Source organism: Protopterus annectens, chromosome 1.part2 (genome assembly GCF_019279795.1).
Source record: "Protopterus annectens isolate FY-2018-M chromosome 1.part2, PAN1.0, whole genome shotgun sequence".
NCBI classification, from domain to species: Eukaryota; Metazoa; Chordata; order Ceratodontiformes; family Protopteridae; genus Protopterus; species Protopterus annectens.
The window spans coordinates 553,192,409-553,219,208 of record NC_056727.1 but is presented as its reverse complement, the minus strand read 5'-3'; the positions used below and the strand labels follow the sequence as shown (position 1 = coordinate 553,219,208).

The 26,800-nt window shown below is 39.0% G+C and overlaps 1 protein-coding gene across 1 annotated transcript in view; it reads right to left on the bottom strand.

Annotated features, from left to right (window-relative positions):
• Positions 1–26,800, bottom strand: part of NINL (ninein like) — a 1,970,063-nt gene that overhangs the window by 70,566 nt on the left and 1,872,697 nt on the right. The window contains exons 20-21 of the mRNA XM_044057633.1: positions 25,488–25,772; positions 24,816–24,908 (exon numbers count right to left, since the gene is read on the bottom strand). Of these exons, the coding sequence (XP_043913568.1) occupies positions 24,816–24,908; positions 25,488–25,772 (378 nt within the window). The remainder of the gene's footprint in view (positions 1–24,815; positions 24,909–25,487; positions 25,773–26,800) is intronic.

Below are 26,800 nucleotides of genomic sequence, written 5' to 3'. Positions count from 1 at the left end.
GATCCAGTGTCTGTAGGTCCCCAATATCTTTACTTATGAGGTCCATGATGATCCTTTCCATAGCTTTGCAGACCAAGCTAGTCCGGCTTATGGAGCGATCGTTTCCAGGATCCGCTGAGGCACCACCTTTGTGGAGAGGGACCACTGTTGCTGTACGCCACTCTTTGGGTACATATCCTGTAGTAAGGCTGAGACTGAACAGTAGATTTATGTTTGGGTATAGCTCTTCTTTGAGTTCATGTAGGACGCAGCCCGGGACACCGTCTGGTCCCATTGATGCTGTGTTTTTTGCTTTGGAGAGGGCGGCTCTTACCTGAGCATCTGAGATGTCAGGGGCAGCACTCTGCTGGGATAGATATTTGCCCTTTTGGTGGGGAAGGGGGGGAGAAGTTTGCGCTGAACCTGTCAGCTAGGATGTTAGCAATGTCTGTGGGTTCGGTGTATTTTTTGTCATTTTGGATTAATTCTGAGCATATCTGGGAATTCCCACCCAGGTTCCTAACATAACTAAAGAAAGCCTTGTGATGATCCTTAGTGTCCTGTGCAATTTTTCTCTCGAAGCTGGCCTTAGACGATTTTATGAGTGCCCGTAGTTTTTTGCTAATACTGATCAGAGATGCCTTCCCTTTTTGGGATTTTGCTCTATCATGTAGTAGCTTCCTCCTTCTACTGTATAGTTTGTTTATGGCTGGGGTCCACCAGACAGGACCCTGCCTTTGGAGGACTGGGTCTTGATTTTACTTGGGATTGCATGATCCATGCATTCCTGAAGGTGTTCATAGAATGCGTTTATAAAGGATTCTGCGGTCTGGGACGTATTTTCCACAGGCCCGGGGGCTTTGAAGGATTCCACCTCAGTTTTGAGGAGTGTGAAATTTGCTTTAGAGAAGCTTTTCACTGTGGTTTTCTGGGCAGGGGGTGGGGTCGGGATGTGAATATCCAGTGAGATTAGTTTATGGTCTGATCTTACCAGTGAGGGATACACTTCTGGTCTGGAGCATAGAGCCCCCATGTTGGTGATGATCAGGTCCAGTATGCTTTCCCCTCTTGTGGGAGTAGTAACAAGTTGTTCCATAGCATTTGAGTTTATAAATTCTAGGAATCTTTGGGCTAGGGTGTTGGAGCTAGAGTAATGCTCCCAGTCTATGTTTGGGTAGTTGAAGTCGCCCAATATAATGGTGTTTGGAGAGACCTTCATATTTTCCAGTGTTCTCAGGAAGGCCGAGTGGGGTTCCTGGGTTTGGGAGGGTGGCCTGTAGCAGGCTATAAACTGGAAGGCAGTTTTACCCACTGTTAGTTGCACATGAATAGTCTCGGATGCTTTGTGCTGTGCCACCAACCTGGAGGTGTGGGTATCTTTGACGAATATTGATACTCCCCCTGCTTTTGTGGTTCGGTCCAAGTTTTGGGGCCGAAAAGCATGGTATGAGGTATAACCTGGTAGTGCTGGGGTGCTCTCGGGAGCCTTGAACTAGGTTTCTGTTACTGCACAAATATCAATGTTCTCCATGCTAAGGAGAGTTTCAAGTGCATGCATCTTGAGGTTCAGACTTCTGGCGTTAAATAGCATTACTCTTAGTTTCTTATCCCTTGTGATACCTATGGAGGTGGGTTTGTCTTTTGAGCCTTGCCTAAAAAAGGCACTATGGGGGTGGCAAGAGCCTTTGCCAATATCCAAAAGCCCAGGGGTGACAGGTACAAGCCGTCCCTAACGAAGCATCGTGGCTTGTCGAGCATGTCATCCCAGGCTGACAGGCATTGGATCCCCTTTGAATGACACCAATACTTAGCCAATTGTTGAAATTGATCATCTTGTCTTCATATTGTGGCATCATTCTTGGTGAGGGTAAGATGCTACTCAAGGTCAGGGTCATACCGGCCTGGGCTACATGCTCAGAGAGCTCCTCTATGTCTCTTTTCATGTAGTCCAGGGAGGTACATCTCAGGTCATTCACACCAGCATGGACAATGACTGAGTCATATTTGTACTTGCCTTGGAGTGACCTGAGTGCTTGTGTTATGTGGCGGATCCTAGCGCCCGACAGGCAGCTCACCGTGACCTTCTCCTTGTTCAGCCTGGTGAGCGGGACGTCAGTGTGCCTGACGATAGAGTCACCTATTACAAGTGTATCAGGTGTGTTGTTTAGCCTTAAGGGCTGTGACTGTTCGGCACACTGGCTTTGTGAGCTATGTGTTGCACGTGTTTTGTTTTGGGGTAGTGGTTGCTTGGGTGTCTGCTTTGGAGGTCTCTGCTGCTTAGGTATGTTTATGTGTTTTGTTTGCTGTCGTGGTAGGTCTATGTGAGACCGGAATTGTAGTGAGTGTGGTTTCCTTCTCCTCCTGACTGGTTACGCCAGTACTGAGTTGAGAGAGCTTAGCCTCCAGTTTGGCTAAATGGTTGCATCACTCACATGTGTTGGAATTGGTTGGGAGGAGGAGAGGGTTGTCTGTGTACATGAGGCAGTTGTAACATTGCCTCAAGATTCCCAGATTTACCAGGTGGACCGGAGAGGAGATTGACAACTGACCTTTGGACATGCTAGAATAGTATTGGGAATTCCTTTATAATTGAAAAAAAGGGCCATGTTAAGAAAGTCAAATCAGCCTGATGAGCTGTTTGAACAGAAAAAATAAATTGTTCATTCCACACTCTTTGCATGTTCACTACTTTTGACACTCCCCACCAAGCAAAATCTGAAGCATCTGCTGTGACAACTGAAGAGGAGGCAAAAGGGTAGACATGGCTTGAGAGTGAAATGGTCCACCCACCACAGAACCTCACTTTCTATGAAAACCACGACTGAAATCTAAAAAGATAAGGGGTGTTGGTGATTTCAGAGAGACCTGGGTACCCTACAGAAAGGCCTCACTGAGACCAACAACTGGTAGCAGAACCACGGCCTTAAGCTCAATGCTAAGAAATGTGTCATCATCCCCCTTAGGAAAAACACGGTTCCCATGAATTACCACATCGATGGTAGTCCACTGAATGCAGAAGGCGTTATAAGAGATCTGGGAAAACAGGTTGACAGCAACCTCTCTTTTGACCACCACATGCCACTGTCATCAGAACGTCCTTCTATGTGGCACATCTCATTACTAAGGATTTTGCATCAGGGAAGAAAGGGGTCATTGTCTCTCTCAACTCTTCCCTCATTAGGCCAATCAAAGAGTACAATGCCCCATTTGGCATGCACCTCACTAGACACCTGCAACAACTGGAGAGGCCGCAAAAGTACCTCACAAAGAGGATTCTAGGCCTTAAACATTTGTCCTATATGGACAGACTCAAAAAAACTCCAACTATTCTCTGTCTCATATCTCCTTAGAAGTGATCTCTGCTTGATTTACAAAGTCATGTCTGATCCAGCTCTGTTAGAAATGCTAAATCTAAAGAAATCCCAATCCCTCCGGTCCACACGCTCCAGAGACCTCAACCTCATTACCACAAACAGAACATGGTGGAGGGAGAGGTTCATAACCCACAGATTGCCCAGGCTATGGAATAGACTTCCCATACATGTCAAGCAGACCCTCTTCAACAGAAATCTGATGAGTGGATGGGAAATAGAAATTTCACCCCGGGAATCACTCAAGTGGCTCTACTCGACAGACGCAGTGGGAACTAAGGTCGGGTGGCACAATCCCAGGGTAATCCTATGGGGTAGGCTTGTAAAGGCTCCAGGGCCATTAGCCTAGGACACACCTATGAACCACTGAACTTTCCACAGGTGAAATCTGGCCATGAGAATCAGAGGTCCTGTATCCCAGAAACCTGAGAAATTCCTTAGCAGATACAAGCTATTTGTTGAAAAAGCTCAGATGATTCCTTGGTATATCTCTACTTTGGAAGAAGAAGAAAAGCTCATTGTAGGGCATGACCTAAAAAAGCATTCCAGGAAAACAGTTCTGTGAGAAGGGATGAGAGACTTTTGTAAGTTCACTTGAATCCCCAGGCTGAGGAGTTTCTGAACACTTGTCAAGAACTCTTGACAACTGGAAAAAGAGTCTGCAAATGTAACACAATCGTCCCAACATGAAAAAATATGAATGCCTTGAAGTCAGAAATAAGCAATTACAGAAGCTAGACACTTTGTGAATACCACTTGAGTAGAAGACAGTTCAAAGACACAGAACTGATAGTGTTAGGCCAGATACAGACCAGATACAGGGTCTGCATGGATAACATTTTGAACTTTCAGAGCTTGATAAAAAAAAGTTGAAAAAGGAGAGATCTAGCACTAGTCTCCAACTTCCTTCTTTCCTTGACACCAGAGAAATCATAAAATAAAAACCCTTGCCTATCTGGCAGGAAGACACTGGTTTTATGATATCCTGTGATAACATTTGTTCCAAAACTGGTGGAAACAGGGACATTTGGTTTATAGGGCATGGAGGAATCCCCTGAAAAGTGGGTAGGGAGTCCTGCTGCCAGCTGTACATCTGTTAAATGACTTTCAGTAACCATTTGTCTGAGATAATCTGGTAACACAGAGGTAAGGTTACCATACATCCGGGTTTCCCCGGACACGTCCTCTTTTTTGGGCTCCTGTCCGGGCGTTTTTTGAAAATTCTGCAATTTGTCCGGAATTTTACGACTGACAAAGCAGCAGCAGCACTGGACACAGTGTCAGCAATATCATAAAAACACTTTAAGAAATGTTTAATTACATGAGAAGTGGATAAAATATAGGCATTCAATTATTTGTCTCAGAAGAAGGAAGATTATCAGTTAACCTTTTGATGTTCTGAGAAGACAAAAGTAAAAACGTTTAACATGTGAGCCTGTGAGTTTAAAATTCTGAATGTTAAAGTGGCAGAAGAATATACTCCAAAAATCTAATCCTTTATAACAACATAATCAAAAGCAGATAAAACAGGAGAGAACTGCAGATTGTGGAACATCCAACTGTAACAAATCATAACACTTTTGCTGGCAAGTAGGAATTTAATTTTGTGTCCATTGAAATACCTCTTTCACTTTACAGTTTGTCTCAGACAAAGCTAGGTCTTTCTGGAGATAAATCACTAGTACTAGCAGAACTAAATCTTTAATCTTTTAGAAACCCTGAAAACAAGAAAACCCTCTTTCTCAACTCTCCCTTCACTCCTGACTGAAAAGTCATGTTGCAGGTGTCTAGTGAGTACACAAATTAGTAATGAGATGTGCCACACAGAAGGACTTTCTCACCACTGGAAATGTGATGATCAAGTTGACCGAAGTTGGGGAAGCATGATCTACTTCACAAAACCAAACTGTGTGTGAGATCCAGAGTTTGGAGATTCTCCTATCATTATTTTATAATAGTCCATTGATGCATTCTTTATATTTGCATATCAGACTTAATGGGCTTTAGCAAATTCCCTGAAATCATTCCTATCCACAGAAAAATATACAGAAGAACCATATTTTAATTTGTTGTTTTATTTTCCTGGGAGATTCCTTGGAAAAAGACGAACCCAAGGCAGGCACACTATCCTGGGGCTCAGTCTTCGTTTTCACTTGTCCCTCCCCAGAGACTAACTAGAGTTATTCTCCTTTATCCACAGAAGGCATCTTTACAGCTTTAGAAGATGTGCTATCTCCTGGTCCTTATTGGCTGTACATGGAGAGACTGAGGAAAACCAATAAGAGGTCCGAGGAGGTCTAGCAAAAAAGGAAGCTTCAAAGATGGGTAGCACAGCCCACAAGCCAATAAACCCTGTGACAACCCAAAAAAAGTTTTGAGGTACAAAAATGCACCATGTTCTGCCCCTAACACAAACACTTTAACAACATGAAGTTTGAAAAACAGATTTTAACAGAAAAAGTTCATGCAAGCATTCACAGAAGTAAAATCCCATAGAACAATATGACAGTCCAAAGAAAGTAAGATTCCTACCATAAAAAAAAATAATTCATAGAAAAAAAGACTAAATGAAATACTGGAAGGTTTTACACAACATGGGACACATCTGCTCAGTCTTGAGGTATTGACAACTGACCATCAGTTCAACACAGCCTACAGAAGGGGGCATTTTGGCGGCAAGAAAGCTTTTTGAAGCTCCAGCTGCCTTTTTTCATATGGAGTTCTGCTCAAGCTTCTGGCAGACAGAGTGTATGTGTACTTCTATTGTGGTGTTACTCGGTCACCTCCTGCTACAAATGCCTTACCATAAAAATGCTACACCACTGTAATATAATGTATAGTTAATTGTACGATGTATATGTATAAATGTAAAACTGAGATATACATCTCAGCACTGACATATATGGTGGGAGATATCATACAGAAAGTTTCTTATTCTCACTGTGTATAATTGATATGCTATAATCTTGTTCTACTATCTGTTTGCCATTGGTAAACTTTGTTGTCCTAATGTGGAGCTTTTCTCCCCAGGCCTCCGCTGAAGAGGATGTGTGTCCAGTTGGACTTTCCTTATAAACAAATGTTAAATAAATAAAGTTTTAAACAATTATATTCTGTTCTTTGTTTAGAGTACTGTTACATTAGTCCTGATAAAACTACCAGCATGATTCCCAAAACTCATGATAATAGGGAGGTGGCCTTAAAGAAATGGACAAACTGCAGCATACTCCATAGGATGGTTATGACAAACCTAGCTCTTATCCTTAAAGAGATGTTCAGTTTGTAGTGTTTGGAAAATGGATGGACACAGGACCATGTAGCTGCTTCTGAGATAGCTTCTGTAGTCACCATCTGGAGGAAGGCCAAGTGGTAGCCATACTTCTATTGCTGTGGACTTCAAGGGTTATCTCCATTTTCTTAACATTAAAGGCATAACAGAACATGATACAATGGACCAGCCATTTGCAAATCATCTGGCTGGACATGGCCCTACCTTTCTTTCCTACTGCAAGGGACATGAATTGACTGGAACTTGTAGTGACCTTGGTTCTGTGTAAACAATATCTAAGTTGCCTGTACATATCAAGAGAATGGAGTGCCCTCCCTCCATGACTTTGTGGAATAAAAGTGGGGGTTGTTCTCGGACTAACTCAGTCCTTGTGGAAGACTAAAAATGGTACTTTACACTTCTTATACTCTACAAAAGTGACAGCAATGAACAAGGCCATTTTCAGTATCAAGGAGTAACATGTCACTTTTTCTAGGGCAGAATATAAAGTCCTCCGGAGCAACAGTCCTTATTTTCGAGGACTCGGGTACGGGACACATTTAAGGATGTGTTTAACAGGTGGCAAGCATACCAATGGTGGGTCCAAAGGACAGCATGCTGAAAGGGCCAAAGGATGCAATTTAATGGAAACACAAGCCAATTCTCAATTAAACAGTTTATTTAAACATCACAAGATCAGGGATGGTGCTGATGTGTTAGGGTCTGGATTCCCTTTTTGGCACCACACAGAAAACCACTTCCATGTGAATAAGAAGGATTTTCTTGTGGTAGACTTCCCAGCCTCCTTAAGTATGTTAAGCACAACCTCAGTAAACTGCTGTCTGAAAAGCAAAACAGTCATCCAAGCTGTGAGCTACAGGGATGCCCATTGGGATGCCAGGTTAGGGTGTAAATGAAACCCTCCTCTTTTTTTTTTTTAAATGCTTACTCCCAGGACCTTGCCCAGTGTCTGCTCTACCTTCATCCAAGCGAAGAGCCGGTAGGACCTGCTCATTCTCATCCTGTCTGTCCAGCTCCTACAGACACCAAAGCTGTTGACCAAATTCAGGTTACCTGCAGTGTAGTCAAGTTTTTTCCCTTCTATGCCACAGAGCTAGGTGAATATACCCTTCTTTTGAGGCTGTAGGTCCACCTGCAAAGGTAGCATGTTATGTTGCCTTCTACACATTTCCACAAGAAAAGGGAACCAGTGCTGCCTGGGCCAAAAGGGTGTTAGCAAGAGCATCTTTAGCCCCTACTCCTTTACTTTGTGGAACACACTAGAGAGTAAACATACAGGAAGAAACATACACAACAGAAGTCTTGTCCATCTGAAGGAGGGGGCATCCACTGCCCAAGCATCTCTGTATGGTGCCCTTGGCCAGAATTTCTTGATGTCTATGTTGCCTAGAACTGAACAAGTCTATTTCAGGGACACCCCACCCATGTATCAACTAAAGGAGATTATCACTGTGTAACATCCCCTTATGTGAGTCTGCCCTTACAGGTGTTTAGTTGTTTCACTACTCAATTCAAATGAAATGGGATGCAGACTGCATGTAGTTTTACTTCCCCAGGCAGTCCTGGCCAAGCTGTACAAGGGGTATGAAAGAGTTCCTCCCTTGTTGGTATAACATATCCCTGTAGTAGTATTTATGCTAACTGCGGGAGCCATTCTTCTAAAAATGGTTTGAAGACATTGAGTGCTTGCACTAAGGCCATCATCTCTTTCACATTTTTGCAATTCTTTCTATTGCCTGCATCCTACAGGTCTTAGACTTTGAGGTTCTGAGAGTATCCCCTCCAGAACAGGTCTGTAACATCTGCTGTTAAAGCCTGATTTTGGCACCTACATGAAATCTATCCCAAATTCCATCTGACCTGGGTGGACCATGCCTACAATTCTTTGAGGCAGGCAGGGTATGACAGAGGTCATCCAGGGACTGACTGTGTTGGCACTATATGGATCTTAAGTACTACTAGAGTGTCTGCATGTGGACCTATGCCAAGAGTACCATAAGAGTAGTGGATGTCATGTACCCCAGTGCCTTGTGGTCTTCTCTGGCTGATACCTTCTCTACTGCCATCTTTTAGAAGCAGTGTGTCAAGTGTGCCATCTTCTTCTGGGGGAGGAAGGCCTTCTAGCAGATGGAGTCCAGGACTGTTGTAAGGAATATCACTATTTTGGAAGAGGTAAGGATTCACTTGGAAACAGTGAAGAAAAACGACTTTGCAAGAAGCAGTCCATAGTGAAATTGAGGGTCCTGTCCATCTCCTTCTCCTGTGATGGATCTTGAATAATGCAGCCATTCAGACTAGGGTCAATGAGAATACTGTTTCGCAATAAGCTATTACTACATCCAAGCACTTTGTGAAAACCATGGGTGCATTAACCAATTCAAAGTACAAGGAAGTCAAATGGTAGTGGAAGACCCTTGCTTTGAACCTGAGGAAGTGATTTTAGTTGCTGTGATTGAGAATGTGATAATAGCCAACTTTCAGATTCAAAGTGATCACCAGGGCCTAAAGAAACAGGAATGAGCTTGTAATGTCAACATTTTAAATCTACGTGCTGTGAGGTTAAGTACAAAGTTTTTAAATGCCCAGGATGGGTTCCTCTGCCCTTCCTTTCTGAGTATCAGGAACAGCCTTGAGTGGAAACCCTTGTTTTGATCTTCTCTGAGAACAGATTATATTACTTCTAGAAATGGGAATTCTTGAAGAATAAGATAATTAAATGTACTTGGTCATTTGGCACAGGAGGGCACCTGACAAATTTGGTTTATGAACTGTTGTTTGTAGCTCTGAGAAATTATTCCTGAAACCCATATGCCCTTGGTAATTATCTCTCAATGTTTTAGGTACCAGTTTACTATTCCTCCTGTACACTCTTAAGAGTCACTATCTTCTGCCTTCCCAAGAGAAATCTCTCTCTCTTTGCTTTTACCAGAGGGGACTCCAGACACAGAGATCCCAGCTTAGCTGTAGGTTCTATAAATCCTGGAGAAAAACATGATTTAAGGAGCCACTACTTGGGAATAGCCAAGAAACCACAAGATATCAGAATACTGGACATTTACAAGGAACCTTGGGACAAGTAGTTTGTGGTTCACCTTCTGAGTCCTTCTAGTTAGGAAGTTTGCATTGCATGGACAGACTTGTGGCTGGGATTTACCAACTTCCACCTCATGGCCAACTACGTCCTTCCCTTACCAAGACAGCAGGTAGCCCATCCTCCTTTCTACGATTATGAAGCAGGCTTTGACTCCAGATGTCAGTGACTGGATACCTATTCTGAAAGCTGAAACACTGGCCCGTGGGATGTGCTTGTTTCCCCAGCATGACAGCCTGCAAAGGGAATACTTCACAGGCATCAAAAATCTGAAACTGTCAGTCAAGGAGACTGTCAAAGCTGCTCACCAGGCCTACACATCCTCAAGTTGTTTCAAGATGTCGGACACTGAAATCATACCACCTACGTCCCCTTTCCTCCTCCTTCTTTGACTCTTCTTCTCAGGAGACATCAGTGGTCATGTTCAATCTCAAGGACGCTAACATGGACTAGGTGATGGCCTCAAGTATCTTCCAATTCAAGCAGCTTTTTAGTTACTGTGTCTACTTCCCAGAGGTTTAGGGATGACAGATCCTACAGTTCCTGACAATGTATTCTGGACCTAGGTGGAATACACAGTGAGCATAAAAGTTTGGTGTGGAATCTGACTATACAAGAACATCTACCATTCTTCAGCCCCATGACTCTAATCCATAGTAAGTCACCAAATTCAGTACAAGGCTATGCAAAAATGACCAACTACCACAAAAGTAGCAACAGAAAATTCCTCAATGGAATATTTATTTTATCTGATCTCTGGGGCAACATCTGTCAACCCTAGAAGGAAGTACAGTGCTCAGCTTTGGGAGTCAAGCTGGACATTGGACCTTCTGCGTCTGAAGACCCAGTAGTCAAAATTACAGTTACAGTCATATAAATGAAGAACATTGTCTGTTACCTTACACGTATTTTTGTTCCTGTCTTTTTTTTTTTTCAGGATACATTAAATTTAATAGTAGCAGTTAAAAAAGACAGTATAAAGCTCACAGTCTTTACAGCTAGATGGAAAGATCACATATCTATTTTTATTGCATTATTACTTGTGACACAGGCAAACTTACATTTGTAATTAAACCATATTAACAATTTCACAATTACAAACATTATGCATCACAAATATTGCTCTATACAATATAATCAATTTAACGTTACACACATTGTTCATCTCCTGCCCTCTCAAACCTCATTCTTCCTCCAAAACATTTTTCTGCATGTAATGCTTCGACAATTTCCATTTTTATGTAACTTATTCCTACCCTTTTATAAAAGGCCACACTTCCTGTTCTTTTCTCTCTGTTACAAAAAGTATGGTTAGTCTAGACTTTCACTTCCATTTTCTAATAACTGTTACTTTGGCAGCCACCAGAGCTAACTTAACAAGGCATTACTATGTCTAAGTAATTCAGATCCTGCATCCTAGTTCACAGAAAAAAAATATTTCCTTAGTTAAACTCATTTGCTTATCCAGTTTTCCTGACAAAGGACTATGTAGGGAATTTTTAAAGTCTGTTAACTTATTATACTCTGAGAACATGTGTTCCCAGGTACCTCGTTCTTCCCCATTACACCTCTGGCATTTGCCATGTACCCAAGGAAAAATTCTTCAGAGTCTGCTTGGAGGATACAAGTACCTATGTATACACATCCGGACAAAATCCTAAATTTTCTGTTTCACTGCATATCTGATAGCCATATATATGGCATCTCATTGTTTCTTTGTGAATTGCTTATCTAATCTTTCTACCCAATCTTTTCTGACCTCCTCTAATTAAGTCCTAGAGCTATCATGACATATATTATATATACTCTACTAATTATCCCTTTTTAACAGCAGCTTGTGTTCTATATTCACCTAAAACATCAACCAGTGCAGGTTTTTTATTTAGGATTTCCCTATTCTTTTCTCTTTGCCTATAGTCAGATATCAGTCCCTGATAGGGAAGTCAGTCTGTAGCCTGCAGTCCAAATGTCTTCTTGGCCTCTTACAATTCTATTACCTTTTCCTCTCTATATTTTTGTTCCTAATATATTGGATACTTTGCCAGCTTCCTCCAATAAATTACAGCCCCTTCTTGCCTATTCTCTGTACTCCTAATTGCAGTCATCCCTATAGGCACAATCACCTTTCTATATTCATGTGTTGGTTTAGTTCTTAATGAACTTTCTGCTACTTTATGAATATAATATTCTGTATGACGATTGTTCTCATTAAGGATCTACTTTCAAAGTCCTATTCGTTCCTTATTTCTTGAATTACCCACTTGCTTCATAATCATCCCTTTCCACTTTGAATTGTAGCTTTCTGCTTGTGTTATGTTTATGTGTGCTATATCTACATATGTAGTGTGTGTGTGTGTGTGTGTGTATATATATATATATATATATATATATATATATATATATATATGTGTGTGTGTGTGTGTGTGTGCGCATGCATTATTATGCACAAGAGCCTTAACTATGTAGTTCTAAAACATCCCTTTAAAATCAGGTAATCCTAAACTTCCTTGTTCTATTGCAAGGATCAACTTATCACACTCGATTCTTGCCCTTCTAGATAAACTCCTTCAACTCTTTATTAATTACTATCCACAACTGTTCCTCTGGTGGTTATCTTGCTATCTATATCCATAGGCAAGATGTTCCAGGTTCTCAGTTTTTGTATTACATATTTAGTCCCTTCCCATATATCCTTAGCTGCCAACCAGAATTAATTTTAAACCAAACTCCTAAATACTTCAAATTATCCTGCCCCTATAAATATGGGTATTGCTGAACCAATTGATGTGCGGGTACATAGTTTACAGCTACAGCCTTTGGTTCATCATCATTAATTGTATATCTCAATAAAATGGAACTGTTTCAGAATGTTCCACAACACTGAAATGCCCTTTTCTGGTTCTATTGGGTACAAAATAATATTGAAACACAGGTGCCCAGTAGGAAGGTAGCTGGAATAAAGAAGCTGAACCACAACAAAGTAAAATCTTCTTTTTTAATACAAAATTGTGAGCGCTTTCACAATGGTAACCATTGCTTCATCAGACAGTTCATTCAAACAGCAACAGCACTTAAATACTTTAATTCATTCCTAAAACAACCAATCCTACCACTCAAAGTTAATTCAGCACTCAGCAATCAATTGATTACTATGGTTACGTTTTGCCCTTAGTTAATTGCTGAAGTCAGAAAAACACCATTTAAAAACCACATGCACAAAATGTAAAAACAAGAACATGTGGATGAATTTAAATAAAATGTATAAAAAGTCAGTGAATAAATACATATATTCACGTTGCCCATTTAGTTACTGCTTGTGCGTGGGTATAAGCATAAAAATATATGTACATTTATATAAAAATATAGGCAGTACATACTCAACAACTTAATACATATATTCTGCCTAATAAATACACATGCTGTCCACCTAGTAAATACACAGGCTTTAAACATACAACTCAACAAATTCTTGTCTTTAGTGATATCTATGCTGGAATCAGCTCAAGAAATACTGTCATATTGACCCAAAGCCCTGAATGTGTTTATGTAGTCTTCTCTTGTTAAAATAGTATTATTATTATTTATTTTATTTTAACTTTCTAGATTTTAGATCTGGCTTCATTAGAACACTATCATTCAAACCCAAACCTCTGTGTGCTCCTAAACGCAAAATCCATTTTACTTCCATATTTTCAGTAGTATTGACCATGTCCCCCCATCCTATTGCTGACATTCTGAATGTGTAAAACCTGAAATAAAAATATATGGTCATCCCTCTTATCCAATGTATGCTTAAGCCAAAGCACTATACAGTTGCCCTTTTCTAGTGCAGTAAAGGTGATCCCTTATCCGTTCCCTAAGGTGACGGTTAGTTTTGCCAACACAGAAATGGAAACATGTTGTGCACTGAGCCACATACACTACATTCTTAGTATTGCAATCAGCAGAATTCCTTAGCTCCCATAGACGCCCTGTTTCAGGGTGCTTGAAAAACCTTGATTCATCTATATAAATGCACTGTGCGCATTTTCCACATCTATGGATACCATTCACTGTGCTATCCATCAGAGTAGGTATCCTTGGATAGCAAAGCTGCTCTTTCAGATTTTTCTTATTTCTAAATGCAAAATGTGGTTGTCTACCCACTATGTTGGTAGTACCCTCATCTACTAACAACATATGCCAATTTTGTCGTATGATGGTTTCAAACCTTTTCACATCTCTTGTATATGGTAAAACCATCGGAATGTGTGATAATACACTATTCCTGATACCTACCCTGTCACTACCTGCTCTATCAGAGTAGGGATTAGCTTTACTTTTCCTTTCTTTGTGTACATTATAGTACACCCTATCAATTTCATGTTCACTATACCCCCTATTAATGAAACCTGTTCATAGCTTAGTTAACTCATTTCTATACACTTCCTCTTGACAACATGGGCGGGATGTTCTCATTGCCTGACCTCTGATTAGGTTAGGAAAAATCTTAGGGTTATGCATACTGTTTCGTGTAGAAAGGATGGTCTGTAGCATTGTTTCCTATGTAATTTCGTAAACCATTGGTCATTTTCTCTGTATATGGTAACGTCCCGGAAGTCTAAACTCATTTCAGAACAGTTCATCGTAAACTTTAAAAAGTCACTAGTAGTATTTAGGTGTGCATACATGGATTTAAGTTGTTCACCATCACCTTTCCAAAAAATAAAAAGATCATCTAAAAAACTCCTATAAAAGCTATATAGGGATTACCTAACAGATGTTCATATTCCCAGTTAACCATAACCAGGTTTGCATATGTGTTGGCACAACTTGTGCCCATGGCAACCCCTGACAACTGCTTATAGCATATGCAGTTGAACATAAATATGTTGTGCTCTAGTACCAATTCTAGTAACATACAGAGAAAGTCTATCAGAGTACTTAATATTCCTACATATGGAAACACCTACCCTACTTTGTTAGCCCAGTGGCAACAAATTAATCTTAATACCAGTAAAGCATATATACAATTGTTGCTGGACTTTTTCAAGCCAGTGGAACAAGAGCTTAATGAAAAGATAGGTCAGCAACAACATGAACTGTCTGTGCTTTATGGGGAAGCAGCTACTGAAGGTTTCATGCATGAACTAATTGATAAGATACTGTGTTATGAATCCAGACTGCTTGAGCAAAAGAAAAAGAAACTGTGTAGGGATCCAACAGATTTCACCAACCAGCATGTCTTTACTTGGCCGAAACCTGCACAGTCTGCAGAGCAGTCTAATACCAACCGCAATCTGAGATCTATGAGAGAAATCAATGGGCAGTCACAGGTACCACCAACGGCCTACCAGCAGAGGAGAGGGTGAGTTCAATCGTTTAAGTGGCATGTGAGACTGAGGGCGGAGCATCGGGTACAGTCTGAAGAGATGACCAATGCACTCGGATAGGAAGAGGAAACAATGAATCAACAGCCATGAGGGAGTGTCCTTTCACCAAATGAGGCACACTCAGTCTATTCTACACCGACGGAAGTGCCATCGTCTTCGGCAACCAATAATAAGGCATCAACTGCTTCCACCATTACAGCCGTGGTAAGAAGGAAGATTAATATGGAAGGAGGACAACAACAGGTTTTTCCTGTTCTACCCCTACCGTTCCAAGCAGGGAGAAGAAAATCTGTGGAACAGGACATCTACAGGGGCCAGAAACTGAAAGAAGCACCAGGTCAGTTACAAACTCACACTTTGAAGAAAATGTGGGGGTATGGGCAGGACAGTTAATATGGAATATTTCCAAATATGAACTGTCTGCAGCTGAGACTTCTTTATTAAACAGAGGTTTAAATTTTATACCTTCGACTAAAATGGACATGAGTAAATTTTTGTTATGCCTACATATGTTTACTAGAAATGTAACATTGAAACAACAATTTGGAAATGGCAATGAGGCAAGGGATGTTCAGTTTAAGAAAAACAGTCTGTATGTACCAATATTTCCGTATAATATAGAAACTTTCTTAAAAGCTTGTGAAAATGCCATTTATAACACAGGAAACAATAGTTTTTTTAGAAGAAGAAAAGTATAATTTGACAAAGAGTGAGCACAAAGCATTGTGTGACTTGCAGACTAATGATAGCATAGCTATAAAACCCGCTGACAAAGGGGGACCAGTGGTGATATTGAATGCTGACTTTTATAATATAGCTATGCAAGAAATGTTATTGGATCCAAATGTATATGTTGAAGTACCAACAACAATTGTGTTTGAAATGAGTGAACAGATTGCCAGTACCTTATATGAATGCATGTGTATGGAACTATTAAGTAAAAATCTTTTTAATTATTTTACTGTTGAAAATACACTCATACCTCAAATCCATTATCTTCCCAAGATACACAAAGACCCATATAACCCGAAATTTAGGCCTATAGTAGCAGGGGCAGAATGGCTAACAGAACCCATTTCTATATACCTGGATAAGGAATTGAAGACAGCACCTCAATGAATATGCACATGTCTTGAAAGACACAGAACAGTTTTTAGTGATCCTTTATGGGACAGTGAAGTAAATGGGAACAGCAGATACGGGGATGCTGGCCACACTAGATGTAGTGTCTTTATTTACAAGTATACCCAATGACCAGGGGATAAACGTGGTGAAATCAGTGTTGACAAGGCAGGGAAAGTTCTCTAATACTAAAATAGACTTTCTCTGTATGTTACTAGAATTGGTACTAGAGCACAACATATTTATCTTCAATGGCATATGCTATAAGCAGTTGTCAGGGGTTGCCATGGGCACAAGTTGTGCCAACACATATGCAAACCTGGTTATGGTTAACTGGGAATATGAACATCTGTTACGTAATCCCCAAATAGCCTTTTATAGGCGTTTCATAGATTATCTTTTTATTTTTTGGAAAGGTGATGGTGAACAACTTAAATCCCTGTATGCACACCTAAATACTACTAGTGACTTTTTAAAGTTTACGACGAACTGTTCTGAAATGAGTTTAGACTTCCGGGACGTTACCATATACAGACAAAATGACCAATGGTTTACAAAATTACATAGGAAACAATGCTACAGACCATCTTTTCTACACAGAAACAGTATGCATAACCCTAAGATTTTTCGTAACATAATAAGAGGTCAGACAATGAACATCTCGCCTATGTTGTCAAGAGGAAGTGTATAGAAATGAGTTAACTAAGCTATGAACAGGTTTCATTAATGGGGGTATAGTGAACATGAAATTGATAAGGTGTACCATAATGAACACAAAGAAAGGAAAGGTAAAGCTAAGCCCTACTATGATAGAGCAGGTAGTGACAGGGTAGGTATCAGGAATAGTGTATTATCACACATTCCGATGGTTTTACCATATACAAGAGATGTGAAAAGGTTTGAAACCATCATACGACAAAATTGGCATATGTTGTTAGTAGATGAGGGTACTACCAACATAGTGGGTGGACAACCACATTTTGCATTTAGAAATAAGCAAAATCTGAAACAGCAGCTTTGCTATCCAAGGATACCTACTCTGATGGATAGCACAGTGAATGGTATCCATAGATGTGGAAAATGCGCACAGTGCATTTATATAGATGAATCAAGGTTTTTCAAGCACCCTGAAACAGGGCATCTATGGGAGCTAAGGAATTCTGCTGATTGCAATACTAAGAATGTAGTGTATGTAGCTCACTGTACAACATGTTTCCATTTCTATGTTGGTAAAACTATCCGTCACCTTAGAGAACGGATAAGAGATCACCTTTACTGCACTAGAAAAGGGCAAATGTATAGTGCTTTGGCTAAGCATACATTGGATAAGAGGAATGACCACATATTATTTCAGGTTTTACGCATTCAGAATGTCAGCAATAGGATGGGGGACATAGTCAATACTACTGAAAATATGGAAGTAAAATGGATTTTGCGTTTAGGAGCACACAGAGGTATGGGTTTGAATGATAGTGTTCCATTAAAGCCAGTGCTAAAATCTAGAAAGTTAAAATAAAATAAATAATAATAATAATACTATCTTAACAAGAGAAGACTACATAAACACATGCAGGGTTTTGGGTCAATATGACAGCATTTCTTGAGCTGTTTCTAGCATAGATATCACTAAAGACAAGTATTTTTTGAGATGTATGTTTAAAGCACATGTATTTATTAGGTGGACAGCATGTGTATTTATTAGGCAGAATATATGTATTAAGTTGTTGAGTGCGTACTGCTTATATTTTTATATAAATGTACATATATTTTTATGCTTATACCCCCCCCACACACACACACACACAAGCAGTTACTAAATGGGCAACATGAGTATATATATTTATTCACTGACTTATTTTTATGTATTTTATTTATATTCATCCACATGTTCTTGTTTTTACATTTTGTGCATGTGGTTTTTAAATGGTGTTTTTCTGACTTCAGCAATTAACTAAGGGCAAAATGTAGCCATAGTAACTAATAGATTGCTGAGTGCTGAATTAACTTTGAGTGGTAGGATTGGTTGTTTTAGTAATGAATTAAAGTATTTAAGTGCTGTTGCTGTTTGAATGAACTGTCTGATGAAGCAATGGTTACCATTGCGAAAGCGCTCACCATTTTCTATTAAAAAAGAAGATTTTACTTTGTCGTGGTTCATTTTCTTTATTCCAGCTACCTTCCTACTGGGCACCTGATATGAATGATAGGAACCCTCCCTACTTTGATTTTTGCCTTCAATCCCTCATATATCCCCCTAATTAACATAGTTATTGTAACAGGAAATGCAAATTCTTCTTCCACTGGCCTTCTCATAAAATTCCAGTGTACTCTGTTTAATGCTTTCTCTGCATCAAGATCCACCACCACCAGCAGTATTTTCTTACATTCCTGCTTATCTCTTGACCATCACTGTTCTATTAATGTTGTCAAATGTTTACCTCCCGTCCTCAAAACCACACTGATCTATATCTGTCTATCAATGTTGGCAACAGCTCTGCCATTATTTTAGACATTATAGACAAACACTTAATAATTATAGTTTAAAACTGAAAAGGGCCTATATGAGGCTGGATCTGATGGGTCTTTACCTTCTTTAGCTATTACAGCCACTCTAGTTTTTTCCAGGATGTTGGTGCTTGCCTCCTTTTAAAATTCTGTTAAAGAAAACCTACCAGATTTTTATCAGTTTCTTCCCTCCTAGCTTCCAAACTTCCATCAGAATACCATCTATTTATTCCTTGAGACTTTCCTACAGATTGGTTATACATCACCATTTTTATCTCATCTCCTCCTATCTTAATTAATTGTTCAGCCTCATCTACCTCTAACATTGGTATACTTAAGTCTTCCTTAAATAAATTTTAGTTTGCACTTTTTCTTGATTTCCCCACTTATCTGCTTTATACAAATTTTCATAAAATTTCCGAAATATCTCTAATATCTCTAAGGAACGCTAGATATTTTTCTTATTATAGGCTCCCCAAGTTTGGCAAATACCCTTTTTACTTTCTGTTCCCATCATCATGCCAAAAGCTTTTGTACTCTAGTTATCAGCAAAAACAGTTGCTTAACAGCAATCTTTCTAAACTCATGCATATTATCTCGGTACTCCCTTATTTTCTCTTTGGCACTCTGCAATTGTGCCTCTTCTTGTTCTGTGAGATGATTCCCCTTATTCTGTAATACTTCACCTTCTGAGAGTACCTCTAATAATTCTTGTTACTTCTTAACCATATCTCTTTCTTTTGTTTTTAACATCCTTAAACTCAACTTTCATTTTTTATCCCGTTCACTAACAATAACTTCTGTAGTACTTTCTATATTCTCTAATGACTCCAGAATAATTTACAGTACCCATTCCTTAAATTCCTCTCTTTTTAACATGTAAGTGGGGAAACACTAGTGTCTCATCTTTACTTCATCACCCTGCATTTTTATCTTAGTAATTACCGGTGCATGATCTCAAACAGTTATTGGATACATGTCAAAATTCTCAATTAAATGCACATTTCCTGTGAAACACAACTTCTGTCTAGTCTAGCCCAGTTATTGTACCTTGGAGCTGAATTCACTTCTTTCATACCAAATATTTTCATAAATGTCTTCAGAAATCTACACTCTTTTGTTATATTTTCCCTCTAGGCCTCTCAGATACATCTTCGTTGTTGCACATCAAATTCCAATCACCACCTATAAGTAATATTCCCTGCTGAAAGCTGATGATTTCTCCCACAAAAAATTTAAGCTCCATAACAGCAGTTTTAGGTGGAATATAAATACATGTCAGCATAGTCCTCCTCCCTTGACAGTAGTCGCTTACTACCACAAATTTACCATTGTCATCTTTTTTTGCTCATTTTATCATTACTGGGGCTTTGCTAGCAATTAATATTAAGCACTTCTCTTGTCTTTTGTCCCTGATATTCTGCTGAATATCCACTGACTCCTCTTGTCTTTTTCCCTGATATTCTACTAATTATCCTCCCTGAAATCCTTTCATTATTATATTCATATGCTCAATTCTTTCCAAATGTGCCCCTGTAGCATTGCTATTTGCACTCTGCATTTTTTAATATAATTAAATAGTTTCTTTTTTGTCTATACCTGTGAGACCATTCACATTCCAAGATAATATGAAAAGTGTTGCCATTATAAGTCATTCTCCCTACCTATTATATATAACAACTTTTTAAAATATCTATTTCCAGCTTTTGTGATACATGCACCCACTATTTGTCAGGTTAATCCTTGATGCTGTTTTTTTTCTTATCATCAACAAATGAACCTATGTCACACATTTTACAAGACTTTATTTTAATGAAAACCTTTAAAAGAAAACTTACTCACAGAACACCCCTAAAACTGGTTAACTTAATATAAACCCACAAAACAATGCACATATTCAAATAATGAAGTTCAACCCTCATAAAAGAAACAATTATCACAGACAGCTGCAAACACATGCCTTAATTAACCTAAATATGAAGTTATCCATGCTAAGATGCATGCTCTTGCCTGTGCTTCTAATTACACTAATCGGTCCGGTCACACGCAGCAATCAATGAAGGCAGCCACAAAGGAAACAGTATATCCAGTATAAATCCACAAGACCCAATGTAGTAAATAATCCATTTATTCCAAACCACATCTGTTAATTTATACTGGATATACGGTTTCCTTTGTGGCTGCCTTCATTGATTGCTGCGTGTGACCGGACCTTTTGGTATGTTTTGGTGGTAATTTTGGTTTGGATTCATCCTGTGTTTACTGGTTACACTAATCGGTGTTGATCCTTTTTTTTTTTTTTTTTTTATCTTTACTCCCCTCTCAGATGTGAAAAATAACTTGAAAGCTTTCAAAAAACATTAACTTTTAGCCTTGAAGAAACAAGTGTTCTGGCTTTTTATTGCCCTATTATCAGCTTGTCTTCATGAAAATATAAAAAAATGCAGTCCTCAGCTGCAGGCTTCTAAAGACAAGCTGACACATTTATTGCTAAAGGAAAACTTTTCATTATATTCACTGTGTTCTCTTATTTATTTGCTTCCATTTGTTGTGTAAACCTTGGCTCTAGATTGCCAATGGTGAAGTGATACCCCAAATCCCATGTGCAAAACTGGGAAAAAAGGGTTCTGGGTGGATTAGATTAAACCAAGAGTCTTAATCCAGACATTCACCTATGGAAAAGTAAGAAAAACATATCAGCTCTACATATATTATGATCTGTGTAATTTGCACCCCATTCCCCAACTCAATAACCTAAGAGCACAGCCTATTAACTTCATCATGCTTTTGTCTAGCCTTTTTGCCTTTTTATTGTAATCCCTGCAATTCTTAATACTAAAAAAGAAGAGAAAAAAAGGCATCTATTTACTTTAACATCTTTAGCACATATAAGAACAACTAAAAATGCTTTACTATCAAACATGCAATTTATATCGTGAAATGTTACATAGAAATGCTGTTAAAAGATAAATTGTTTTACTTATATTTACCTTTTTCCTCCATATTCCCCTCCCCTCAGTGTCCTTCCAAACATTAATGATGTGAAGTAAAGCAAATGCCCTTCAGTTCCCCACAGGTTTAACAAGGTCAACAAATGTCCAACTCTTTCCACTTTTTCTTATATAGCTGTATTTGACAAATGCAACTGATGCTTTGCATTCACACATTTATTCACTAATTTCTGTGTTACTGGTCTTCTTCATGTTCATCTTCATCTCCAAACTACAGACTCCAGTTCAATTCCAAGGTACTTCCAATTCTAGTAGTAGACTCCTGCTTTTCTCCATCTTCCAAGTATTTTCATTTGGAACAGTAGAAAAGGTTTCCCTGGCAAACTCTTAGTGTGCTTTATTAAGCAAAAGAATGAGAAGACAAAATCCTCTTGGCTTGATGGCTTTTTTGTTGGACAAACTTTTCTATTTCCTCCTTAGCTTATTCTGCATCAAAAAAGACTGATCTTCCAGGAAGAAATATTTTGAAGACAGCTGGATACAGCAGCATGAATCTCACACTTGCCTCGACATTCCCTGATTGCTAGAATACATTTGTTTCTCTTCTGTCTGGTGTACAGTGTATAATAATTTTCTACAAATACTGTACTGACTCCCGCTTTTAATACTTTGCCCTTTTTGCCACAGTTTTGTCAGGATCAGCTGTTTCTGCTGGTAGATTTGTATCTTTTCTAATAGAGGTCTTGGCTGTTTTCTGATGGACAGACTTGGTGCATACACACATCATCTCCTTTAAATTAACAGCTCCTCCTCCTGTGTCTGTTCAGTGCTTATTTGTGTCTTCATAAAATTAACAGTCTGTATTCTCTGGTATAGCAGAAAATCTTATATTTCCCTTTGTGCTCTGTCCTCTAATTCCACTATTTTGCAAACATCTCTTCTTGAACACCTAGCTGTCCTTTTCTTCATTTTGACTTCTGATTTTTGTGAATATCTTTTTACAGATTCTTCTATTTTTCCAGCCTTTTATTTGAGTATATTCTTTCAGCATTTTGCTTATTTTAATCAGCTCTGAGCTCATTTGATTTTTTCCCCTCAAAATTATTGGAAGCTCAGTCTTGCACCAAAATTGAAGTTTGAGCTACTTTTTGCAGAACAGCTGCAGGATTCTTCCCAGTAGTGTTCTCTCTTCACCTTTTCAAGTTAATTTTCTTTCAGGGTCTCTTAGTTTATTCTTTGCTGTCATCCAGTACTGAATTTACTATAAGTGACCGAATCCCTGGCCTTTATCTTTCAGTTTCTTTTTTTACACAGAGCGCGCTAAATTTAAGCTGTTGATCAGTATGCAGCCATCTTAGAAATTCAAAAATATCACAAATCTTGTGCAGTAGCCAGTCTTGATAGCATTTACAAAAATACTTTCCATTAAGGGAAGGAAAGCTCATCTTTCTGGGACAAAACAAATCCAAAACTGTAGCAGCTGACAACTATTAAAAATGAATCTATATCACTTCTGCTGACTAAATGCAATGGAGCATTCACCTCACACAATCTGGTACCAGTGCAGAAAGCAATAGTCAGGAATCCCACATTACTCCTTACTGGCCCATTATTTCCATCATCCTATAGACCCTGAGGACATTGGGAGAGGGAAGCAAGAGTAAAGGATTGCAGCCATTATAACGCAGAGGTTAAGAGATTTGTTTTTAATGCTGCTTAATACCATTCCCATTTTGGATGGAAAGCATGGTGGAATGCAAATCAAGATGTGGATGCATGTTTTCACAGACCTTTGATTCTCAGTTAAGGAACTGTGCACTCATTGGTAGATTCATCCTCTGTTTTGCAAGTACAGGAGCTGTACATCTAGCCATTTCCTATGGCAGAAACGCCAGCAACAACCAACCTTTAAAATCAGTGAGCCAATACTGATGTGTCACTCCCATCCCTCCCCAGCTGGCTACAACACTTGGGCTACAAACTGGAGTCATCTGGGTTACAGTCACAGCCACAAACACTTTGTCATGGAGCCAATCCAATTAGATTATATTTGGCTGCATACATACTAAAACGTTTTGGCAACAAAAGTATAACCATACAAGGAGCATCTAAAGTTTCGAAATGCAGTAGTCACTAAATCCACTATGAAAAATGCTAACACTGCAGTCAGATTTTGAAGCAGACATGTGCGTTATCTGGCAATTTCTGTTCCTAATTTTCTTAGGATGACTACAAACCACAATTTAGCAGTAAAAGATCCATGTATTCCAGACCTGAATTAGTACTAATCTTCAGGACCTAAAAGACAAAGTGGAGTAAGCCAAAAAGTGTAACGGTGGCTATGTAATCTTCAATAATGAACTGTGTCCTCTAAAGTATATTTCAAATAGCTTTTGAATCTGGACTAGAGACAAGAATATCACTATTAAGGGAATAACAGCTTAGTTTCTAGTTACGGTAGATTAAAGCAAATGCAAAGCAGCAATATGTGCAGCTTCAACATGCCAAATATCATTGAAAATAAAAAGCACAGCAAAAAATGAACATGCTGCAAGGAATGCTTAAATTTATGAGGAAAAAAAAATGAAGTCAGTTACAACAATAAATAACTTCTCAAGCAAACAGTCACATTTGCTAGTTTTATGACCTGGGTGAGCCACTGGAAAAATATAGAGACTGCTGCACAAAAGTTATCTACTCATAAAAAGACAAAAAAGGAGATGCAGCTTGATGTAGTGCTTCCTGCATGAGAGTCAAAAGGGAGTATATTGCCCCTAAGGTGGCATCTGGTCAGTGATCGTCCTGAAGATCAAGCAGCACTTTTAAGTGCTGAACTATAACTGCAACTGGTAGCAGAACATATGTATGGCAGTGGCCAGAAGACCGTGCTATTTCTGCTCCAGAATACCACCCTTTGTGCAAATAGTGTCAATATAAAACCACCACGGTTCTGCATGGAACTTAGTATATTCCAGCAAACTATATGACGATGGCAGCCTTCCAAACACCATAATAGACTATTTTGATTTGACTGTGGAGATAATGCAAAGTCACTTTAATATTTCACTGCAAATATAGGCAACATGCAATTCAATGTTGGGACTGAAATGACATATAACGAGCTACACTACTTACCTTCTCCTTACTGTCCTGCAGCTCCTGCATCAGGCCGTCATTTTTGTAAGCTAACTGAATCATTTCATTCTCTAGCTCACTTAATCTTTGTACCTATTTAATACAAGAAAATTCAGAAAATAATTACCCGATCCCACAAGTCAGAATACAATTCCAGTGAGAGCAGACATGCTGCAGTAATTATTTTAGCACTATCAGGAGCTGCACAATAATAATCACAACACCGCATCTTGGGGGCTGTGGACTTATTCACTTTTAATTATTTTCCCTAAGCAAATACTTGGAAATACAGACTGTTCTAGAGACTGTATCCCTCCTGCAAGCATGTCCAAGAATATACAAATAAACTATAACATAGCACACCTGTGTAGAAAACATAAATAGTATCATAAAATACAGAACAAGACAACACAGACTGTCAAAACTGCTTTTGTACCAAAAATGGTTTAAGATACTAGAGCTTTTCTACTCAATGTTAAATATTTGAAACACTATGAACTGCATTAGAGATTCATTAATGCATCTAACATATTCATCAAGTACAGATAGATCTCACTTTGCAAATATAGGTTTCCACACGACATTTGGATTAAAACTCTTGTATCATTAGGCTGGTTAATTAGCAACTTGTGTTTCTTGGCACAGTGTGAAAATATAAATTAACAAGGTTACCTTCTCTCTATATTTCTGCAATTCTTCATCCATCAGCTTCTTTTCTTGTTCCCACTCAAACTGGTGCTCAAACTGCACTCTTTCCAACTTACTCAAGGCCTCCTGCAGTTGCATGGCAACCACTGATGACTCTTCTTTCTGACACGCAAGTTCAGTTAGTTGTGTGCTTAGTTTATGAATGGTATTAAGGTTAGACTCCATTTTAGCAGTTAGATCTGAATTCTCACTAATCAGTTGTAGATTCTTAAAGTTCAGCTGTGACAGTTCATCTCTGAAGTTCTCATTCTGGAATAAAAATATAGAAATTCACAAAAATGGACATACTGCATTGCTCTGGTCACTATTTTAGAACATTTTCTTCCACTAAGACAACAGCATGTAGAATTTTAATTAATATTAGAAAGGATGTGAAAGGCCACCCTAGATTAATGTTCAATAGTGGAAAATCTGGACGTCTGAAACTCTCTCCAGGTTTGAATAAGCAATCACGAAAATAAACATTTAGCATTGCATTTTCTATAAATATATAAAAACACTATGTTCTACTAATAAAACAAAAGCTGCTGAATATGCAATTTATTTGGCAGCAGTTAGTTATGGAGCATATAAACAAATATTAATGGATGTGATCAAGATGCTAGAAATCAGGTGAATATGCTGATTTAGCAGCACATAGTTACAATAGGGTAATATACTCCGCAATATCAGCTGTTTGTTGTACGTCAGAGGGTTCAAAGACGTAAACTCAGGTACTGGCACCAGGATGAACACAGAACATGTTCTAGCAAAGTAACACTCAAAACTTGCCAGTTTTCAGGAATGGCCAGAAATCTAGAATTGTCCAGTTTGAAGAAGCACTGCTGGGACTTCTGCCAGTGGTTCTGGTCAACAGTGCTCAGAAATGCAGGATCAGAGACAGGATTGGAACAGCAAGTACTGCATTAAGGTTTAATGGAGAAGTTTTGGTGCTTCCCCATTACTGGTTTGTGAGCTTCAAACTTAAGTGAGATGTAGGTGCAAGCAACTCAAAAACATGATTCATGCTACCTCCTCTAAATGAGGAAATAAACTTTCTTGCCATATGACTTGATCTACAAGGGGACTCTTCTTAACGAGTCTTGATATTAACATCATCCTCCACCAATCACTGTCCAGCATTTTTCTTTAAAGATTCCACTCCTAAGCGAGTACATGTTTGAAAGTAAATGTACCCGAAATCATGGACAAACTATGTAAGTACACCTAGGTCCTGAGTCCAATACTTCACCCACCCCAAACACCAGAAGGCACATGAACTCGCACAATGTGTGCTG